Source organism: Oryx dammah, unplaced genomic scaffold (genome assembly GCF_014754425.2).
Source record: "Oryx dammah isolate SB20612 unplaced genomic scaffold, SCBI_Odam_1.1 HiC_scaffold_27, whole genome shotgun sequence".
Classification (NCBI taxonomy): Eukaryota; Metazoa; Chordata; class Mammalia; order Artiodactyla; family Bovidae; genus Oryx; species Oryx dammah.
The window spans coordinates 20,687,775-20,705,143 of NW_024070211.1; the positions used below are offsets into that span (position 1 = coordinate 20,687,775).

The 17,369-nt window shown below is 50.0% G+C and overlaps 1 protein-coding gene across 1 annotated transcript in view; it reads left to right on the forward strand.

Annotated features, from left to right (window-relative positions):
- The first annotated feature begins 3,104 nt into the window (after window positions 1-3,104).
- Window positions 3,105-17,369, forward strand: part of IRS1 (insulin receptor substrate 1) — a 67,337-nt gene continuing 53,072 nt past the window's right edge. Inside the window, exon 1 of the mRNA XM_040228469.1 lies at window positions 3,105-9,477. Within this exon, the coding sequence (XP_040084403.1) occupies window positions 5,659-9,456 (3,798 nt within the window). The 5' untranslated portion in view covers window positions 3,105-5,658 and the 3' untranslated portion in view covers window positions 9,457-9,477. The remainder of the gene's footprint in view (window positions 9,478-17,369) is intronic.

The following is a 17,369-nucleotide window of genomic DNA, read 5'->3' on the forward strand; positions in this document are numbered from 1 at the left end:
TGTCACAAAGAGCTGGGGACCCGACTGAGCACTCACAGTGTATTTATCATCATACTTCGGAAAACACTAACACAAATGTTTGAGAGAGAATTAACTCTTCACACTTGTCAGAAAGATTTAATACTTGAGATTGAAAAGAGAAACCTCCATGCTGTATTGTCCCAGATAAGTAGATTTTTTAAATTGCTGTTGTTCTGGGTATACATACAATCCTAAAATGTAAGTATCTTGCTTGACTTTCACAGCATCATATTACTGTGCCTTTAAATGAACCATCAATCACCTAGAACTTCACTACTGACAGTATACTGCCCGCATCTACCCCCTGGCAGAACCAGCATCACTGGGAGTATGTAAAAAATGCAGACTTCAGCCTGCCCTAGACCTTCTAAATCAGAACCTACATTTTAACAAGATCCTCAGGTTTGAGATGCGTTGATCTTGCAAATTTTCCAGCTAAATGTGATTTTTCAGCTCACTTTTTATTTCACTATTTCACATTTTTAATCCAAAAGGATGAAAGATTTTAATTATGAGAGAAAATAAGGTTATTAAGGAGAGAGACAACTGAAGGGCCCCAAGTTGACTCTGTGACTTATGACTTTTAAAATCAGAAGGCAGTTGGTTTTTATGGAATCTCACCTGAGATCATGGTGCTTTGTAGATCACAGAGGCCTGAGACCCCAGTACCCAGAACTGTATTCGTTTGTCTCTCTTCACTGTAAGCTTCTTGTAGGCAGGATCCTCTTAGGGTATTTAAATCTTCTGTGGCCAGCCTAACGCCTAATGCAAGGAAGTGCTCCAAAATACCTGAATCGGGGGAAAAAAATGCCAATCACTTATGAATTATATCCACCCTTCAGGTTCGAGTTTAAGGCTTCTTTCCTCCAAAATATTTCTTTAGTTATTTTGCCTAGCATAATCTCCACCTGCTCTAAGTAAATACCACTTATTTGACATTTAATGCTAGTGGTAACCCGCCTGCCAATGCAGGCGATGTAAGTGATGATGGTTTGGTCCCTGGGTTGGGAAGTTCCTCTGAAGGATGACATGGCAACCCATTCAAGTATTCTTGCCTGGAGAATCCCATGGACAGAGCACCTTGGTGGGTTACAGTCCATAGGTCCCAAAGAGTCAGACACAACTGAAGTGACTTAGCATGTGTCTGCACGCACGCGCATACACACACACACACACACACTTTAGTTATCAATTATTTTATATCTCTTATTAGCCCACCAAAACTGTAAAAAGCTGCTTCTTTTTATACTTTTCATACTGTCTTGCAGAGTAGGCATTCAAATATTGCTTACTACTGAGAGCAATCTTTAAAAAAAAAACACTAAAGTTAGAAAATCTACACAATTTTATTTTCCTCCAAGCATCATTTTAAATTGTCCAAACTAATTCTAGAGTTGGTAATATTTAAACAGCTCCTCCAGTTGCGATCTATTTCACTGACATAAAGCATCACTTTGATATAAGAAATACTTTTAAATTTTCAAATGGTTAGTTGACCCTTCAGCCAACTCAATTCTCATTTTGGTTACTTTTGCCAGTAACTTATATTTCTGTATGAACTTGGTTTGATCCCTGGATTAGGAAGATCCGCTAGAGGAGGAAGTGGCAACCCACTCCAGTATGTTTGCTTGGGAAATTCCACAGATGGAGGAGCCTGGCCGGCTAGAGTCCATGGGGTCGCATGTCTCAGACAAGACTAAGAGACTGTCACACTTTAGCCTGTTATGCAAGTCATCTCTAAGTGTCCTATAGATGGCAGCATTGAGCAATAGATTAGTATTTGATAAGAGTGCTGTTTTGGTTTCTGAGAATTTTCAGTTGGGAGTCAATTTTTCATACAGTATATTTCATATAGTACACCAAAAGACTAATTTAGCGTAGGCTGGCAGGATAATACTTACACCTGCTCAAAATTACTTCAGTTAGTTTCCACAAAAGCATCCTTTCTATTCTGTATCTAATTCATATATATATTTCCAGAGTTAGCTCAACCCACTAATAAAAGAAAAAAGTAAAGAAATATGAATTACTATAGTGTAATTTTAATTGACTATTAAACACCTTTAACATTGGTAGTAAAACATCAGCAAGTAGGAAGAAAGAACAAGAACATCTTACCATCAGTGATTATCTATGATGGGAAATCCATTGATTTGGAAAAAAAAAGTCAACAATCTGACTTATTTCATGATTTCTAATGAATATATTAGCCACTGAAGTTGTGCTTTTAAAGTAGAGATCCTTTCCCACAGAGTTTTTTTAAAAGCTTTTATAATTAAAAAACTAACATTTTTATATGATCAAAATTCTAACCTGTGAAGATTTTTCTAAAATATTTGCAAATTAAGTTGATCTTTCAGATCCCTTTCTCCTAGAAAAGAGTATTTTGTTTCCCATAGAGGTATACTACCTTCATTTACCTTTATTTTTGAAGGGCGGCATCATTTCTAAAGTAAATGGGTTTGGATTATTTTTCCTACAAAATGTGAAATATTCTCCACCCCCACCCTGCGCTAAACATCAAACCTGTAAAAAGCCCTTTGGCCTTAGATTACATTGTTACTAGTAAACAACACTTTTACCTTTTTTCCCCCTCTCTGTCCAAGGGTAAAACCCCACAATTACTTTACTACTAACTTCAGACTTCCCTATTCGCATTCCCCTTCTTCTACTCCCGGTAAAACACGCTATTCCCCCAGAATCCTGGTCACTGTCATTGCCGCCTAGTTACCGGATTACATCTGCTATTTATAGCTTTGCTGTTGTGGGCACGTGTGCCCACATCACCAAGCTGTCAGAGGGAGAGAAGGGCGGGCTTTCAATTCAACAGCGTGTACACAAATTACAGATGAACAAGGCTCAGATGAGGCTGCATGATGGCAGGGAATAAGAAGGTGAGGCAAGAAATGAAAAGCTCCCAGGCTTTGGTGGGGTGTAGCTGCTCTAGTTACCGGCTACCCCAGTTCACGTATCTCACGCTGCTGAATGGCGCCTTTGGTTCTTTTTCTTTCTTTCTTTTTTTCTACTACGCTTTGCAACCTACCTTGGTACCCTCACCCTTTCTCCCCACCTCCTCTCCTGCAGTGCAAGATTTGAAAGACAGGCAGCCCCACCAATCAGCAGGCTATCCTAAGAAACTCTCCCCGCCCCTCAGCCCGGTATTAGGCCCAGGCTGGCTTCTCCGCAGCCCAGCGGGTCCTGCCCAGCGCATGCCCAGCGCCTTCACTGCCGCGGGCATCGGGCAGTGCTCGAGAGCTGGCGACTAGGCAGGGTCTCCTGCGCGGTGGGGGTGGTGGAGACCCCCAAACGGGCCAGGACTGGGGTGGTAAAATAAGATAACGTCAAACAGATGAGTCATTTTTTAAAGGGTCCTTAATGATCTGTACATCACCTTAACAAACAAAAAACTTTGGGGAGCGTTTGCTTGTGGTGATTGATACCGCAAGCTAACAGCCTAAGAGTCTCCGCAAGTAGACCTGAGCTGCTGACCTCTGCTACCCACGAAACACCCATTTTCCTGTACATCTCAGCTGGCACCGTCCTTGTTTTCTCCCGATTATCCTTGTAGTCAAGGGTAAAAATTTTATGGGGTGGTTCGATGGGTGTGGAAGCTGTGTGTGAAACAGACACTTCGGCCAATGTTTACCCAGTAGGGTTTTGGCCTTACGAACCCTCTGTAGGTCCTTAACTTTTTTTTTTTTTTTAAATCACAAATAGGTTTCGGAATGTGATAAGGGGCGTCTCATTTTCTCCCCAAGCCTTCACCCCCAAGGTGTGACTCCCCGACCGCTCGCTAGAATGAGGCGGGAGTGGGATGGGGTGGGGAGAAGCTGTGATATTTACATTCTCTCTCTAATAGATCAGCAGCTAACCCCACTACTCCGGACACACGACACTTCCCCCGAACTCTTCTTGTTTGGGAGTGACCATAACCTCCTCCTTCCCTCCCCCAGTCGCTGCCCTTGGGCGTCCCTCTATTCTTTCGTGGTACTTCACTGCAGCAAATTCGGGGATTCCAAGGTGAAAGGCTGGCCCGGAAGTCCTTTAGTAAAACCTCACGAAAATACAGATAGCACCACGGCCTATCACACTGAAACTGAAATCCAGCTTTTAGATTTCCAGGGAGGGAAGAAAAAAAAAAAGCGTTGACTAGAAACACTCTCTCCTGAAGGGCTGCTCTTACCTGTTAGGTAAGATCCAGCCCAGCTCTCGAGTCCCCTCCTCCCCGGGCCCTCCCACGCAGGGCCCAGTAGCCGCAGTGCCCCCCCGTCGCCCCCCACCCTCACTCCTGCGTCTTCCCGGGTTCGCCCCCCTCCCCCGTTTTCCCAGACTCCCCTCGTGCTTTCGGGGAGACACCCAAACACCCCCGCCCGCTCCCGCGGCGGGGATTCCTGCGGGCCGGGGGGCGCCCTGGGTGGCGCGCGAGGAGGCCGGCTCTGAGCCCGGGCGGCCGGCCGCGTAGGGGCGCTGCCCGAGCGCGGTGCCGAGGCCGGGCGCGGGCGCCTCTGCGGCACGGCCGGGGGGCGGAGAGGGGCGGGCGCGGGGCGGGCTCGGCCGGGAATGTAGAGACCCGGGCGGGAGCCTCCCGGCGGCGGCGGCGGCGGCGGCGGCGGCCGGGCTGCGGAGCGCGGAGGCTCCGTCACGTGTTTTTTTCTCCTCCCGAGTGAGACGGCGGCGCGGTCGGCGCGCAGAGCCAGACGCCGCCGCTTGTTTTGGTTGGGGCTCTCGGCAACTCTCGGAGGAGGAGGGAGGAGGGGAGAAGTAGCGGCAGCGCCTCCCGGGGAAGAGGCGTCTTCCCCCGACTCCTTCCCCAGCCTCCCCCTCGCACCCCCGACCCCTCCCCCCCCGCCTTCGCCTCCCGCCCTCGTCCCCTCCCCTCTTCCCCGGCCGACTGGAGCGAGGGGCAGGGATGAGCCTGTCCCTTCGGCGCGCCCCCAGCTCCCCAGGCTGCCTAGTCGCGTTTCGCGTGGAAAAGCCACTTTCTCCGCCCGCCGACATGGGCCCGATCGGGGGCTGCAGAGGACGCGTCCGCGGGCTGCGGCAGCAACAGCAACAGCCGCAGCGCCGCGGTCTCCGCGATTGAGCTGGTATTTGGGCGGCTGGTGGCGGCGGGGACGGTCGGGGGGTGGGAGGAGGCGGAGGAAGAGGCGAAGGAGGAGGAGGAGGGAGAATCCCGTGCAACGTTGGGACTTGGCAGCTCGCCTCCCCCTGCCCAAGGATATTTAATTTGCCTCGGGAATCGCTACTTCCAGAGAGGAACTCCGGAGGGAAGGCGCGCGCGCGCGCCTGGAGGGGCCAGGCGAGGACCCGCACACACACACACACACACACACACACACCCCGCCCGCCCGCCCGGGCCGCCGCCTGCCAGCGCCGGACTCTGGCCCCGGCAGCGAGAGATGCATCTTAGCTTCTTCCCGACCGCGGCGGCTGAGAAGAGACTTGGCTCTCGGGGGATCCGGGCTGCACTCGCGCCGGACGCGTTGCCTCTCCCCCAGGGCATAAAACGCCAGTAAACTCGGGTCGGGACTATCTCCTTGGCGCAGCTGCTGCGTCCTCCCTCGACCGCCCCTCCCCGGCGCAGAGGGCGGCGTGGATTTCGGAGTCGGGGTTTCTGCCTCCTCTAGCCCTGTTTGCATGTGCGGGGCCGCGGCTAGGAGCCTCCGCCCCCCCCACCCGGTTGTTTTTCAGCGCCTCCCTCTGCTCGGCGGCGGCGGCGGCAGCATGGCGAGCCCTCCGGAGACGGACGGCTTCTCGGACGTGCGCAAGGTGGGCTACCTGCGCAAACCCAAGAGCATGCACAAGCGATTCTTCGTGCTGCGGGCGGCCAGCGAGGCTGGGGGCCCGGCGCGCCTCGAGTACTACGAGAACGAAAAGAAGTGGCGGCACAAGTCGAGCGCCCCCAAACGCTCGATCCCCCTGGAGAGCTGCTTCAACATCAACAAGCGGGCGGACTCCAAGAACAAGCACCTGGTGGCCCTCTACACCCGGGACGAGCACTTTGCCATCGCGGCAGACAGCGAGGCCGAGCAGGACAGCTGGTACCAGGCCCTCCTGCAGCTGCACAACCGTGCCAAGGGCCACCACGACGGGGCCGCGGCGCCTGGGGCGGGAGGCGGCGGGGGCAGCTGCAGTGGCAGCTCCGGCCTCGGGGAGGCCGGGGAGGACTTGAGCTACGGGGACATGCCCCCAGGACCCGCCTTCAAGGAGGTCTGGCAGGTGATCCTGAAACCCAAGGGCCTGGGTCAGACAAAGAATCTGATTGGCATCTACCGCCTCTGCCTGACCAGCAAGACCATCAGCTTCGTGAAGCTGAACTCGGAGGCGGCGGCCGTGGTGCTGCAGCTGATGAACATCAGGCGCTGTGGCCACTCGGAGAACTTCTTCTTCATCGAAGTGGGCCGTTCTGCAGTGACGGGCCCGGGGGAGTTCTGGATGCAGGTGGACGACTCCGTGGTGGCCCAGAACATGCATGAGACAATCCTGGAGGCCATGCGGGCCATGAGCGATGAGTTCCGCCCTAGAAGCAAGAGCCAGTCCTCCTCCAACTGCTCCAACCCCATCAGTGTGCCCCTGAGGAGGCACCACCTCAACAACCCTCCACCCAGCCAGGTGGGGCTGACCCGCCGCTCGCGCACCGAGAGCATCACGGCCACCTCCCCAGCCAGCCTGGTGGGCGGGAAGCAGGGCTCCTTCCGCGTGCGTGCCTCCAGTGATGGCGAAGGCACCATGTCTCGTCCTGCCTCAGTGGACGGCAGTCCTGTGAGTCCTAGCACCAACAGGACCCACGCCCACCGCCATCGAGGCAGCTCCCGGCTGCACCCGCCTCTCAATCACAGCCGCTCCATCCCCATGCCTTCTTCTCGCTGCTCGCCTTCCGCCACCAGCCCCGTCAGTCTGTCCTCCAGCAGCACGAGTGGCCACGGCTCCACCTCAGACTGCCTTTTCCCGCGGCGGTCTAGTGCTTCCGTGTCTGGTTCCCCCAGTGATGGCGGCTTCATCTCCTCCGATGAGTATGGCTCCAGTCCGTGCGATTTCCGAAGTTCCTTCCGCAGCGTCACCCCAGATTCCCTGGGCCACACCCCGCCTGCCCGGGGTGAGGAAGAGCTGAGCAACTACATCTGCATGGGAGGCAAGGGGGCCTCCACCCTCACTGCCCCTAATGGCCACTACATTTTGCCCCGGGGTGGCAATGGTCACCGCTACGTGCCAGCCTCAGGCTTGGGCGCGAGCCCAGCCCTGCCAGGAGAAGAAGCAGCCGGTGCGGCAGATCTGGATAATCGGTTCCGAAAGCGGACTCATTCTGCGGGCACCTCGCCTACCATTTCCCACCAGAAAACCCCGTCTCAGTCCTCTGTGGCTTCCATTGAGGAATATACTGAAATGATGCCTGCCTACCCACCAGGAGGTGGCAGTGGAGGCCGAGTACCCAGCTACCGGCACTCTGCCTTCGTGCCCACCCACTCCTACCCAGAGGAGGGTCTGGAAATGCACCCCTTGGAGCGGCGTGTGGGCCACCACCGCCCAGACACCTCCAGCCTTCACACCGATGATGGCTACATGCCCATGTCCCCAGGGGTGGCCCCAGTGCCCGGCAGCCGGAAAGGCAGTGGGGACTATATGCCCATGAGCCCCAAGAGCGTGTCTGCCCCACAGCAGATCATCAACCCCATCAGACGCCACCCCCAGAGAGTGGACCCCAGCGGCTACATGATGATGTCCCCAAGTAGCAGCTGCTCTCCTGACATCGGAGGTGGGCCCAGCAGCGGCGGCAGCAGCAGCAGCGGCGCTGCCCCTTCTGGGAGCAGCTATGGCAAGCTCTGGACAAACGGGGTAGGGGGCCATCACTCTCACGCCCTGCCACACCCCAAACTTCCGGCGGAGAGCGGTAGTGGCAAACTCTTGTCTTGTACAGGTGACTACATGAACATGTCGCCCGTTGGGGACTCCAACACCAGCAGCCCCTCCGACTGCTATTATGGCCCCGAGGACCCCCAGCACAAGCCCGTCCTCTCCTACTACTCATTGCCAAGGTCCTTTAAGCATACCCAGCGCCCTGGGGAGCTGGAGGAGCCCCGGCACCACCAGCACCTCCGCCTTTCCTCAAGTTCCGGTCGACTCCTCTACGCTGCGGCCGCGGAAGATTCCTCTTCGTCCACCAGCAGCGACAGCCTGGGCGGGGGATACTGTGGGGCTCGGCCAGAGCCTGGCCTCCCACATCTCCATCATCAGGTCCTTCAGGCCCATCTGCCTCGAAAGGTGGACACAGCTGCCCAGACCAACAACCGCCTGGCTCGGCCCACGAGGCTGTCTCTGGGGGATCCCAAGGCCAGCACTTTACCTCGGGCCCGAGAGCAGCAGCAGCCGCCCCCCTTGCTGCTCCCTCCGGAGCCCAAGAGCCCAGGGGAGTATGTGAATATTGAATTTGGGAGCGATCAGCCAGGCTACTTATCAGGCCCGGTGGCATCCCACAGCTCACCTTCCATCAGGTGTCCGTCCCAGCTCCAGCCACCTCCCAGAGAGGAGGAGACGGGCGCAGAAGAGTATATGAACATGGACCTGGGGCCGGGCCGGAGGGCCACCTGGCAGGAGAGCGTGGGGGTCCAGCCGGGCAGGGTGGGCCCGGCGCCCCCTGGAGCTGCTAGCGTGTGCAGGCCGACTAGGGCAGTGCCCAGCAGCCGCGGCGACTACATGACCATGCAGATGGGCGGTCCCCGGCAGAGCTACGTGGACACCTCACCTGTCGCGCCCATCAGCTACGCCGACATGCGGACGGGTGTCGTGGAGGATGCCAGCCTGCCCGGGGCCACCGCGGCCGCTCCCTCCTCATCCTCGACGGCCTCTGTTTCCTCCACTGCGCCTCCGGGAACAGGGGAGCTGGCGGCCCGCTCGGCCCTGCTGGGGGGCCCGAGCGCCTTCACGCGGGTGAACCTCAGTCCCAACCGCAACCAGAGTGCCAAAGTGATCCGTGCCGACCCGCAAGGGTGCAGGAGGCGGCACAGCTCCGAGACCTTCTCCTCTACGCCCAGTGCCACACGGGTGGGCAACACGGTGCCCTTCGGAGCCGGGGCTGCCGTCGGGGGCAGCGGTGGCGGCGGCAGCAGCAGCGCCGAGGATGTCAAACGCCACAGCTCTGCTTCCTTCGAGAACGTGTGGCTGAGGCCTGGGGAGCTCGGGGGAGCCCCCAAGGAGCTGGCCCAAGTGTGTGGGGCCGCTGGGGGTTTGGAGAATGGTCTTAACTACATAGACTTGGATTTGGTCAAGGACTTCAAACAGTGCCCTCAAGAGCGCCCACCTCAACCGCAGCCTCCTCCACTCCCGGCCCCTCATCAGCCTCTGGGCAGTAGTCAGAGCGGCCCCACCAGCCGCTCCAGCGAGGATCTAAGCGCCTATGCCAGCATCACTTTCCAGAAGCAGCCAGAGGACCTCCAGTAGCTCAACTGGACATCACAGCAGGTGCGTTTCATGGTGACAAAGTCAGAAGACAAAACTACTTTTAACCTGGTGCTCGAATTCTGTGCCCCAGGGCCCTTCCCTCTCTTTGCTCTGCTTCTGTAGGGAGTGCATTCCTGGGAGGGAGAGGTCTGGGCACAGGAGGGGACATGTGCCTGATGGTTAGATAAATCTATAGGAGCAGCCACTCCAGAGGGCTTTTCCCCTTGAGTTTTCCCAGTGAAGTACTTTAGTATTTCCAAGACATATATCCTGTTAATACCAGTTCTGAGGTTTGTGAAGTTGGTTTATAAGAACCTTGATCTCCTTATGGAAGTTTTCTTTTGACTATATACTGAGGTCAGTCTCTAGAAGGGACAGTTCTACAAAAAATATTTGTTAATCTAGGGGCTAAGCCCTTCACTTAAAGGTAATTTCTCAGAGCTCTTAAGGGTGATCTTATCAAGTTGCCCTGTGTACTTTAGTTCTGTGATTTCACAATACCAAGGCAACATAAGTAGTAGTGGGAAACATCCATTTTTATTCCTGTTGCCCAAAAAAGATTCAGAAGTAAGAGCTTGCTTTAGGCTTACAGGTTTAGAGAAATAGCTGTCTATGACTCTCTTTAAAAAGTAATTATTGGTGACATTTTGTTTCTGAATGAAGATTTATGAAATGTTACCCACACATGGACCCATCACCTCACAGGCATGGCTGCTTTTACATGGTGAAGTCTGCATACATCTGGGACCCATTATTGAGTTAAGAGTTGGGAAAATTCATCCCACCATGTCAGCCTTACAGTTGTCTGTTCTTGCAAAGGCCTGTACAGAGACCCCCACATAGATCATATGGGGGCTACTGAACATCTTCTGTAAAATTACTTAACATTTTTACGTTGAAAAGAAATATTAAGTCAGGGAGATGGAAGAGTTTGGTTTTCATCTGCATTGAATGTAAGGGCTAGACCTTGTCCTCTTTGTAGGATATTTACTGTTTACCTTTTAAGTTCTAGAGTGGATGCCTCACTAAATGTTGAAAGTTGGCTTTGGGTCTTCTGTGGCTAAGGCTGTACTGAAAATGAAAAACATTTCTAATAGGAAATTAGCCTGCCCTTCATTCTGTTGAGCCTTTTTTCTGGTGGTCATAATTGTGGGAAGAGAAGAGGAGTATAGTTTGCAAATAATGTGATGAGTTGGCAATGTAGACGTTTCCAGCATTTGGATTTGGAAACACTTTATTCTGACAAACATTATCTTGTGATAACCTTTTTATATATGTTTCATCAAATGTGCTTTTACATTATTCTTCTTAATATGTGCCCATCCATAAGAAATTCATGTGTATATTGGGTTCTTATTCCTATTGATTCTAATATTTGACCCATATCATTTGCTATTTTCTGGAAGAAGGTACAGGTATAGAAACATTCAAACTAAGGTTTTAGGGGATATATATTATGCAAAACATTTATTTGATTAGTATTTAGATTTATATTCATGATTCCTTCTCTAGAAGAGAGATTTAATTGTGTGCATCAACAGTAAAAATTTTGGTTGTTTCAAATGATGTTTGGGGACCTGTGGATCCCTCTAAGGCTTTAACTGTTTGTGTTGCAAAGTTTCTCATTTACAAAGGAATGGGAATTTGAAGGGGAAAAAAAAATCCCAGCAGAACCAATATTTTGGTTTTAAAGAAGAAAGAAGAGGCTAAGAAACAATGTTTTCCTCACCTGTTTTCTTAATTTGATCAGGGTTTTTTTTTTTTTTTTGAAAGTAGAATAAATAATATTTTGCTTTGAAGGAAGTTGACCAAATAAAGTTTTCATTTTTCAAAACGGCTTTGAAATAAAATCCTCCTTTTATGGAGGATACATTAAAAACAAACCAACCCAAACAAAACAATCTTCTATTCTTAACTTTCTGAGGGAAAATACAGTATTCTGGAACAACCATATAATCATTCCTTAATAATTTTGGAGCAGCAATAGACCGGCAGTGGACAGCACCATGCCAGAAAAATCCTACAGTGTGTATTTGTAAGATGTAAATGGAGAAAGGTGAGGGTGTGTTTGTGTGTTTTAAGTGAGGCACCAAATGCTACTTGGCACATTTACATCTTGAATTCTGCTTGTTTGCCTTTGCCCTGTTGCCTTTAAATTTGTAATTTAATAGTTAATTATCATATGAAACAGAAATCAAGCCTGTCTGTGGCAAACCCCTTTGCCTGGGAAGGAATATGTTACTTTGTGAAAACGTTGTTTTCCTAACTTCTCAGCAATGCTATCTTTGCCTGTCTTTCCCATTTCTCAGGTAAAACCTAAAGCAGGAAAAGGAATGAGGGGCTTGGAGATGTGTGTGTGCTCTTTCCCTTAACCCCTCAATTTAAACGTCTCTGCTTGTTGAATGTTTTTCACCGTCTGTTACAGGAGAATGTTTCTGAGGCATTTAGCGCAGGTGCCCAGGAGTGTTGGTTGCCCTTGATTCACCTTCTGTCTGATCACCTTTTCTGTTTCTCTTCTCCTCTCTCGTCCATCCGTGTCTCTGGGTTCTAACCTGCTGGATTTTTTTTTTCCCCCGGTACCCTCCTCTCCCATCCCCCTTGTTTCCCACCTCTTATTTCATGTTCCTGCCATTGTCTTTTTTTTTTTTTTTCTCTTTCTTTCTCTTTGGCTCCATTTCAGAATTTCGCAGTACTTGTGGCCTACTCTCCCCAGAGAGTTAATGGAGCGCCCCAAAAGCAGGGCAGAAAGGGCACAGCAGCCAGCTATCTTCAACCAGCGTTTACCTCAAGTTTGTTTTGTTTGGAAACTGCAGCCGGGCAGGTAGAGCAGGCTTCGGCAAAGACACAGGCTCCTGCCATTTATTTTCGGTTCCTTTTTTTTTGGGGGGGGGGGTCATTTTGTTTTGTCCGCTTGGGGGAAAAAAAGTCCATTTTTCTTCCTTCCACCGCATTTTCTAGTCGAGATTTCCAGGACTCCTACCTCCAAGTCTGCCTCTCATCTCTCCTTCCCCGTCCCTCCCTCCTGTCACCTCGCTGTGTGGCCTTTTTGTCTGGCACTTTCTCATCTCCACGGTCACTTCTGCTTCTTGCGTGCCTCTATTTGGCGCTTGGCTCCCCCTCCCTTCTGCAAGCCCCTTTTGGCCCCGGGTTGGGGGGGTTAGTATCGAGGCGGAGGCTACTCTCAAGACTCCCACCCGGTCCGTCGCCGGTTGCCCGAGGGCGTGGGGGCGGTCGGGCCCCTTTCCGCGCACCGCGCGTGGTGGGCGGTGGCGGCGGCGGCAGCGGCAGCTGAGCCCTCGGCCCCAGCAGAGCGCGGCAGAGACTGGCCCCGAGTGGGCGGGGCAGCCGGGCGCTGATTGGCCCCCGCCAGAGCCAATCAGCGTGAGCGCAGGCCGTGCTGCAGCAGTGGTGGGGAGGGGCCTCGGGTGAAGGGGGTTGATTGGGAGCCCGGGGTCCGGGGTCCGGCGTGGGCGGCGGGCCAAGCGTCCGGGCTGTAGCCTACCGCTCTCCCGCCAGACCTTCCCTCTGGAGCCGGGAAAACGGATCCAAATACACGCCCCCTCCACCCCCTTCCCGGAGGATGTTGTGCACTCGGCCCTATTAGTGTGCATCCAGACCAGAATCCTAAGAATGAGAAAGTCCAACCAGCCCACTGACAGAGGCCGGAAACGCACACTTCCTCTTATATTTAATTGAGAAAAATCCAGGCCGTGGCCATGTGACGCGCCCCATTTTGTTTCCCTCCTCTCTTTACTACGGTTTACTACTACGCCACGTTCCTGTTCCTTCACCTTCCCAGGAAGCTACAGCACGTGGCTTAGCATTGATTGGGTTGGCTCAGGAGTTTTACATTTACTTCTCTTACTATTGGGAGGGAGGAGAGAAAAACAAAACATTGGAGTAGAAAATACAAGTGCTGTGGCAGGCACCGTGTGGAGATCATTCGGGAAAACACGTTTGGCTTGAATTTGCCTTGGAGTTAACACTTAACTGAGTGCTTGCAGTTTGCAAAGCACGAAGCTAGGTAAGATCAACAAAAACTGACCATCATAGGCCCTCAGGAGTTCCCGGTGAAATGAAAACATCTGATACATCCTTGCCAGTCGTGAGAATCTTCATTATAAGAGCTTGGGTAGTGTTCCTTACTGAGCTTGGAGGTAATGCAGCTTGCTTCTAAAAAACCGATTTTTTTTTTCCCCACCAGTGACAGCTCATCAGACAGGCTGGACGAACTGATTTTGAAAGCTTGCTAAATTTGTGTTGTGCTCCCTCAACATAACCAAACTTCTCTGCGCTGTATAACCAGATGAAATTGAAAATTTGTTCACATTTGTTTTTTCTACAGTAAAGAGGGAAAATAACAAAGAGAAATTCCATGGAAGTATTTTCTTCTCTCCATGCCTCTCAAATAAGTATTTCTCAGCAGCCAGCAATCACTGTTGCAGTCGCTTAATCATAAGCCCCAAAAGCAGCATTTTCCCTTAGGTGTCGATTGAAACATCACAGGTGAAAATGTAAGGAAGTAATTTCATGCCCCCTGAGTAATTCTGTGCCCCAATACTGTGAGCAGGTGGGAGCAAGCTTCTCTGTTCCAAAAAACTGAGCATTTCATAATTTTCATAATTTCTACCAATGTTTGGGTAGCTTTTTATTTTAAAAAAATCCATAAAAATTTCACATATTGTAGTCATTTATCTGATTGCCCCCCCACTCAAACACTATCTCTAAGATTGTCTTAGGGTCACACAGAGTCGGACACGACTGAAGTGACTTAGCAGCAGCAGCAAGAGACTTGGAATTCAAAAGGGCATACTTCCCTCCCCTCTCCCTATTCTTTTTTGTTGTTGTTGTTTGTTTATCATAATTCCTGGAAAATAATTTAACGCCATCTTGAATGATACAATGGAAAGAACAGATTCTGGGAACCAGAGATCTTGGGTTGTAACACAGCCTGTGTCCTCTGCTAAGCCGAGTGACCTTGAGAAAGTTGCTTAATTTCTCTGGACCTATTTCCTTTTCAGTAACTTGAGAATTTTGTTCTAAATTATTCTAACCTCTTTTGCAGCTCTAAACATAGTGATATTTTGTAGAAAATGACAGATATTCTTTAATGGGTCAGTTGTAATGAGGGTTCTTTCTGGAGAAGCTGTTGTTGGTGTTGTAATGAAGTGCTTTAGAATATTCTGTCCTGTTCTACCTTCTGAATCACTCTTTTGATTTGATTCAGGACTGATTTCAACCTCTTTTATTTGGATGGAGCATTTTCAGGTTTTAACAGACCTTAACACAAACCTTCCTGACTATACCAGTCTAAATTTTTAGAACCTTCTCTAAACTTAGTTTGGCTCCTCTCCCTCCTCCCCTTTTAAAAATAAAATTTATGTAAGGATGTAGCTTGGGGAAGACTCTTGAGAGTTCCTTGGACGGCAAGGAGATCAAACCAGTCAGTCCTAAAGGAAATCAGTCCTGAATATTCATTGGAAGGACTGATGCTGAAACTCCAATACTTTGGCCACCTGATGTGGAGAACTGACTCATTTGAAAAGACCCTGATGCTGGGAAAGATTGAAGGCAGGACGAGAAGGGGATGACAGACGATGAAATGATTGGATGGCATCACTGACTTGATGGACATGAGTTTGAGCAAGCTCCAGGAGTTGGTGATGGATAGGGGAACCTGGCGTGCTGCAGTCCATGAGGTTGCAAAGAGTCAGACATGACTGAACTGACTGAAGGATGTAAGTTACCTGCTGATTCCTTCACTTTAGTCAGCTGTTGGAAGCACTCCTCCCCACCTGACAGTATGCTGCTGTTTAGTCACTAAGTCCTGTCCCACTTTTTTTTTGCCACCCCATAGACTAGTCTCTGGTGGCTCAGTTGGTCAAGAATCTGCCTGCAATAAGGAGATCCAGGTTCAATCCGTGGGTGGGGAAGAGCCCCTGGAGAAGGAAATGGTAACCCACTCCAGTATTCTTGCCTTGGAAATCCCATGGATAGAGGAGCCTGCTGGGCTACAGTCCATGGGGTCACAGAGTTGGACATGATTTAGGGACTGACTGCACCACCACCAAGACTGTAACCCGACAGGTTCCTCTGTCCTTGGGATTTTCCAGGCGAGAATACTGGAGTGGATTGCCATTTCCTTCTTCAAGGGATCTTCATGACCTAGGCATCGAATCCCTATCTCCTGCTTCATAGGAAGATTCCTTATTGACAGTTTAGGTCAGGCTTTAACCAATCCATGTCTATGACGTTACTCTGTTGGAATAGAGTTGGTGGTCTGTTTATGGATAATGTTTCTCAGTTGTTCCATCAGAATCCTTCAGTGAGGTATCCACTTGAATGAATGGAGAGGAAATCAGAGAGGCCAATTGGGAACTCTAGGAAGTCATGCACAATTTTTTGTTTGGTTTTATTTTTCTCTGTTAGGTGTGTGAAAAAGCTCAAAGCTTCTCTTGCTGGCGGAAGTTAGCGTTGTCCAGTTTTTGTGCTTCAGATTTTTGATTGGTCGTCTGGGCTGTTCATTGCTTTGCTGAACTGAGGGTTACCCAGTGTAACCCTCCCTGACCAGTTGCCAGTGCTTTCAGAAGGTCCTAGCCTTTGGGCACTTCCATGTGGATTTCATAAATCATTAGAATAGTCTATTGACTCTTTCATTCAAAACTTCATTGACCTAAAGCTTTTCCAGTCCTCCTCCTATAATCAGATATGTTTCTTAGCTGTATTGTATATAAATGATTCCTTTTATTTTGGTGGGTTGGTAGTTTTAGTATAATAGAATGCTTCATCATTTTGTTTTGCTTTGTTTTAAAGAAAACCATTTCCTCGATTATTTCCTCATGTTACATACTTACTGGAAATTGTATTAAGGGAAAATTGCTTCTGGTGGATTAACTTGAAGTCAGTTTCACACCAAATATTCTGTAACTTTTCATACTAGTACTTTTCTTGTATTTAAAATTATAGATACTGTACCACATTTATAATTATGTTCAGTTTAGTTCAGTTTAATTGCTCAGTCATGTCCAACTCTTTGTGACCCCATGAATCACAGCACGCCAGGCCTCCCTGTCCATCACCAACTCCCGGAGTTCACCCAAACTCTTGTTCATCAAGTCAGTGATGCCATCCAGCCATCTCATCCTCTGTCATCCCCTTCTCCTCCTGCCCCCAATCCCTCCCAGCATCAGAGTCTTTTCCAATGAGTCAGCTCTTCACATTGTATTCAGCTTTAGCATCATTCCTTCCAAAGAACACCCAGGCCTGATCTCCTTTAGAATAGACTGGTTGGATCTCCTTGCAGTCCAAGGGACTCTCAAGAGTCTTCTGCAACACCACAGTTCAAAAGCATCAATTCTTCGGCGCTTAGCCTTCTTCACAGTCTAACTCTCACGTCCATATATGACCACTGGAAAAACCATAGCTTTTGGTCTTAGAAGCTCTATTATTCAAGGACATTTCCCCCCTGCCTTTGGGTGGGTGGCTTTTATTTTTAGTAGTGAAAACCTCTAACCCTCTGATCTCTGGTTCCTGAGCTTGCTTCTGGCGGGAAGTATAATCTCTTTTGAGATTTTGTCATTTCTCTTTTCTCTCTGTTTTGATGGTGTGCAGTCATACTTGTTTTTAAGCTTGTAGTAGTTTCTTCTAGAAATACTAAAAAAAGCATTTTAAAAAAAGGTCCACCAAGTTTTATGATAGTTTGCTGTATCCAGACTTTTTTTTTTCTTTAGTGTTTCGGTATAGGCAATGCATGTAACGTGCTGTAAGTTTCAAGTGGTTTACACATTTTTTTAGAGGTATAGAGTGACCGTTAAGGCTTCCTCCCACTCCTGTACCCCAGTTTGTCTTCTCAGAGGTCACCACCAACACTGTTTTATTGTTTATCTTTCCAGAGATGAGCTGCTCATAAATCT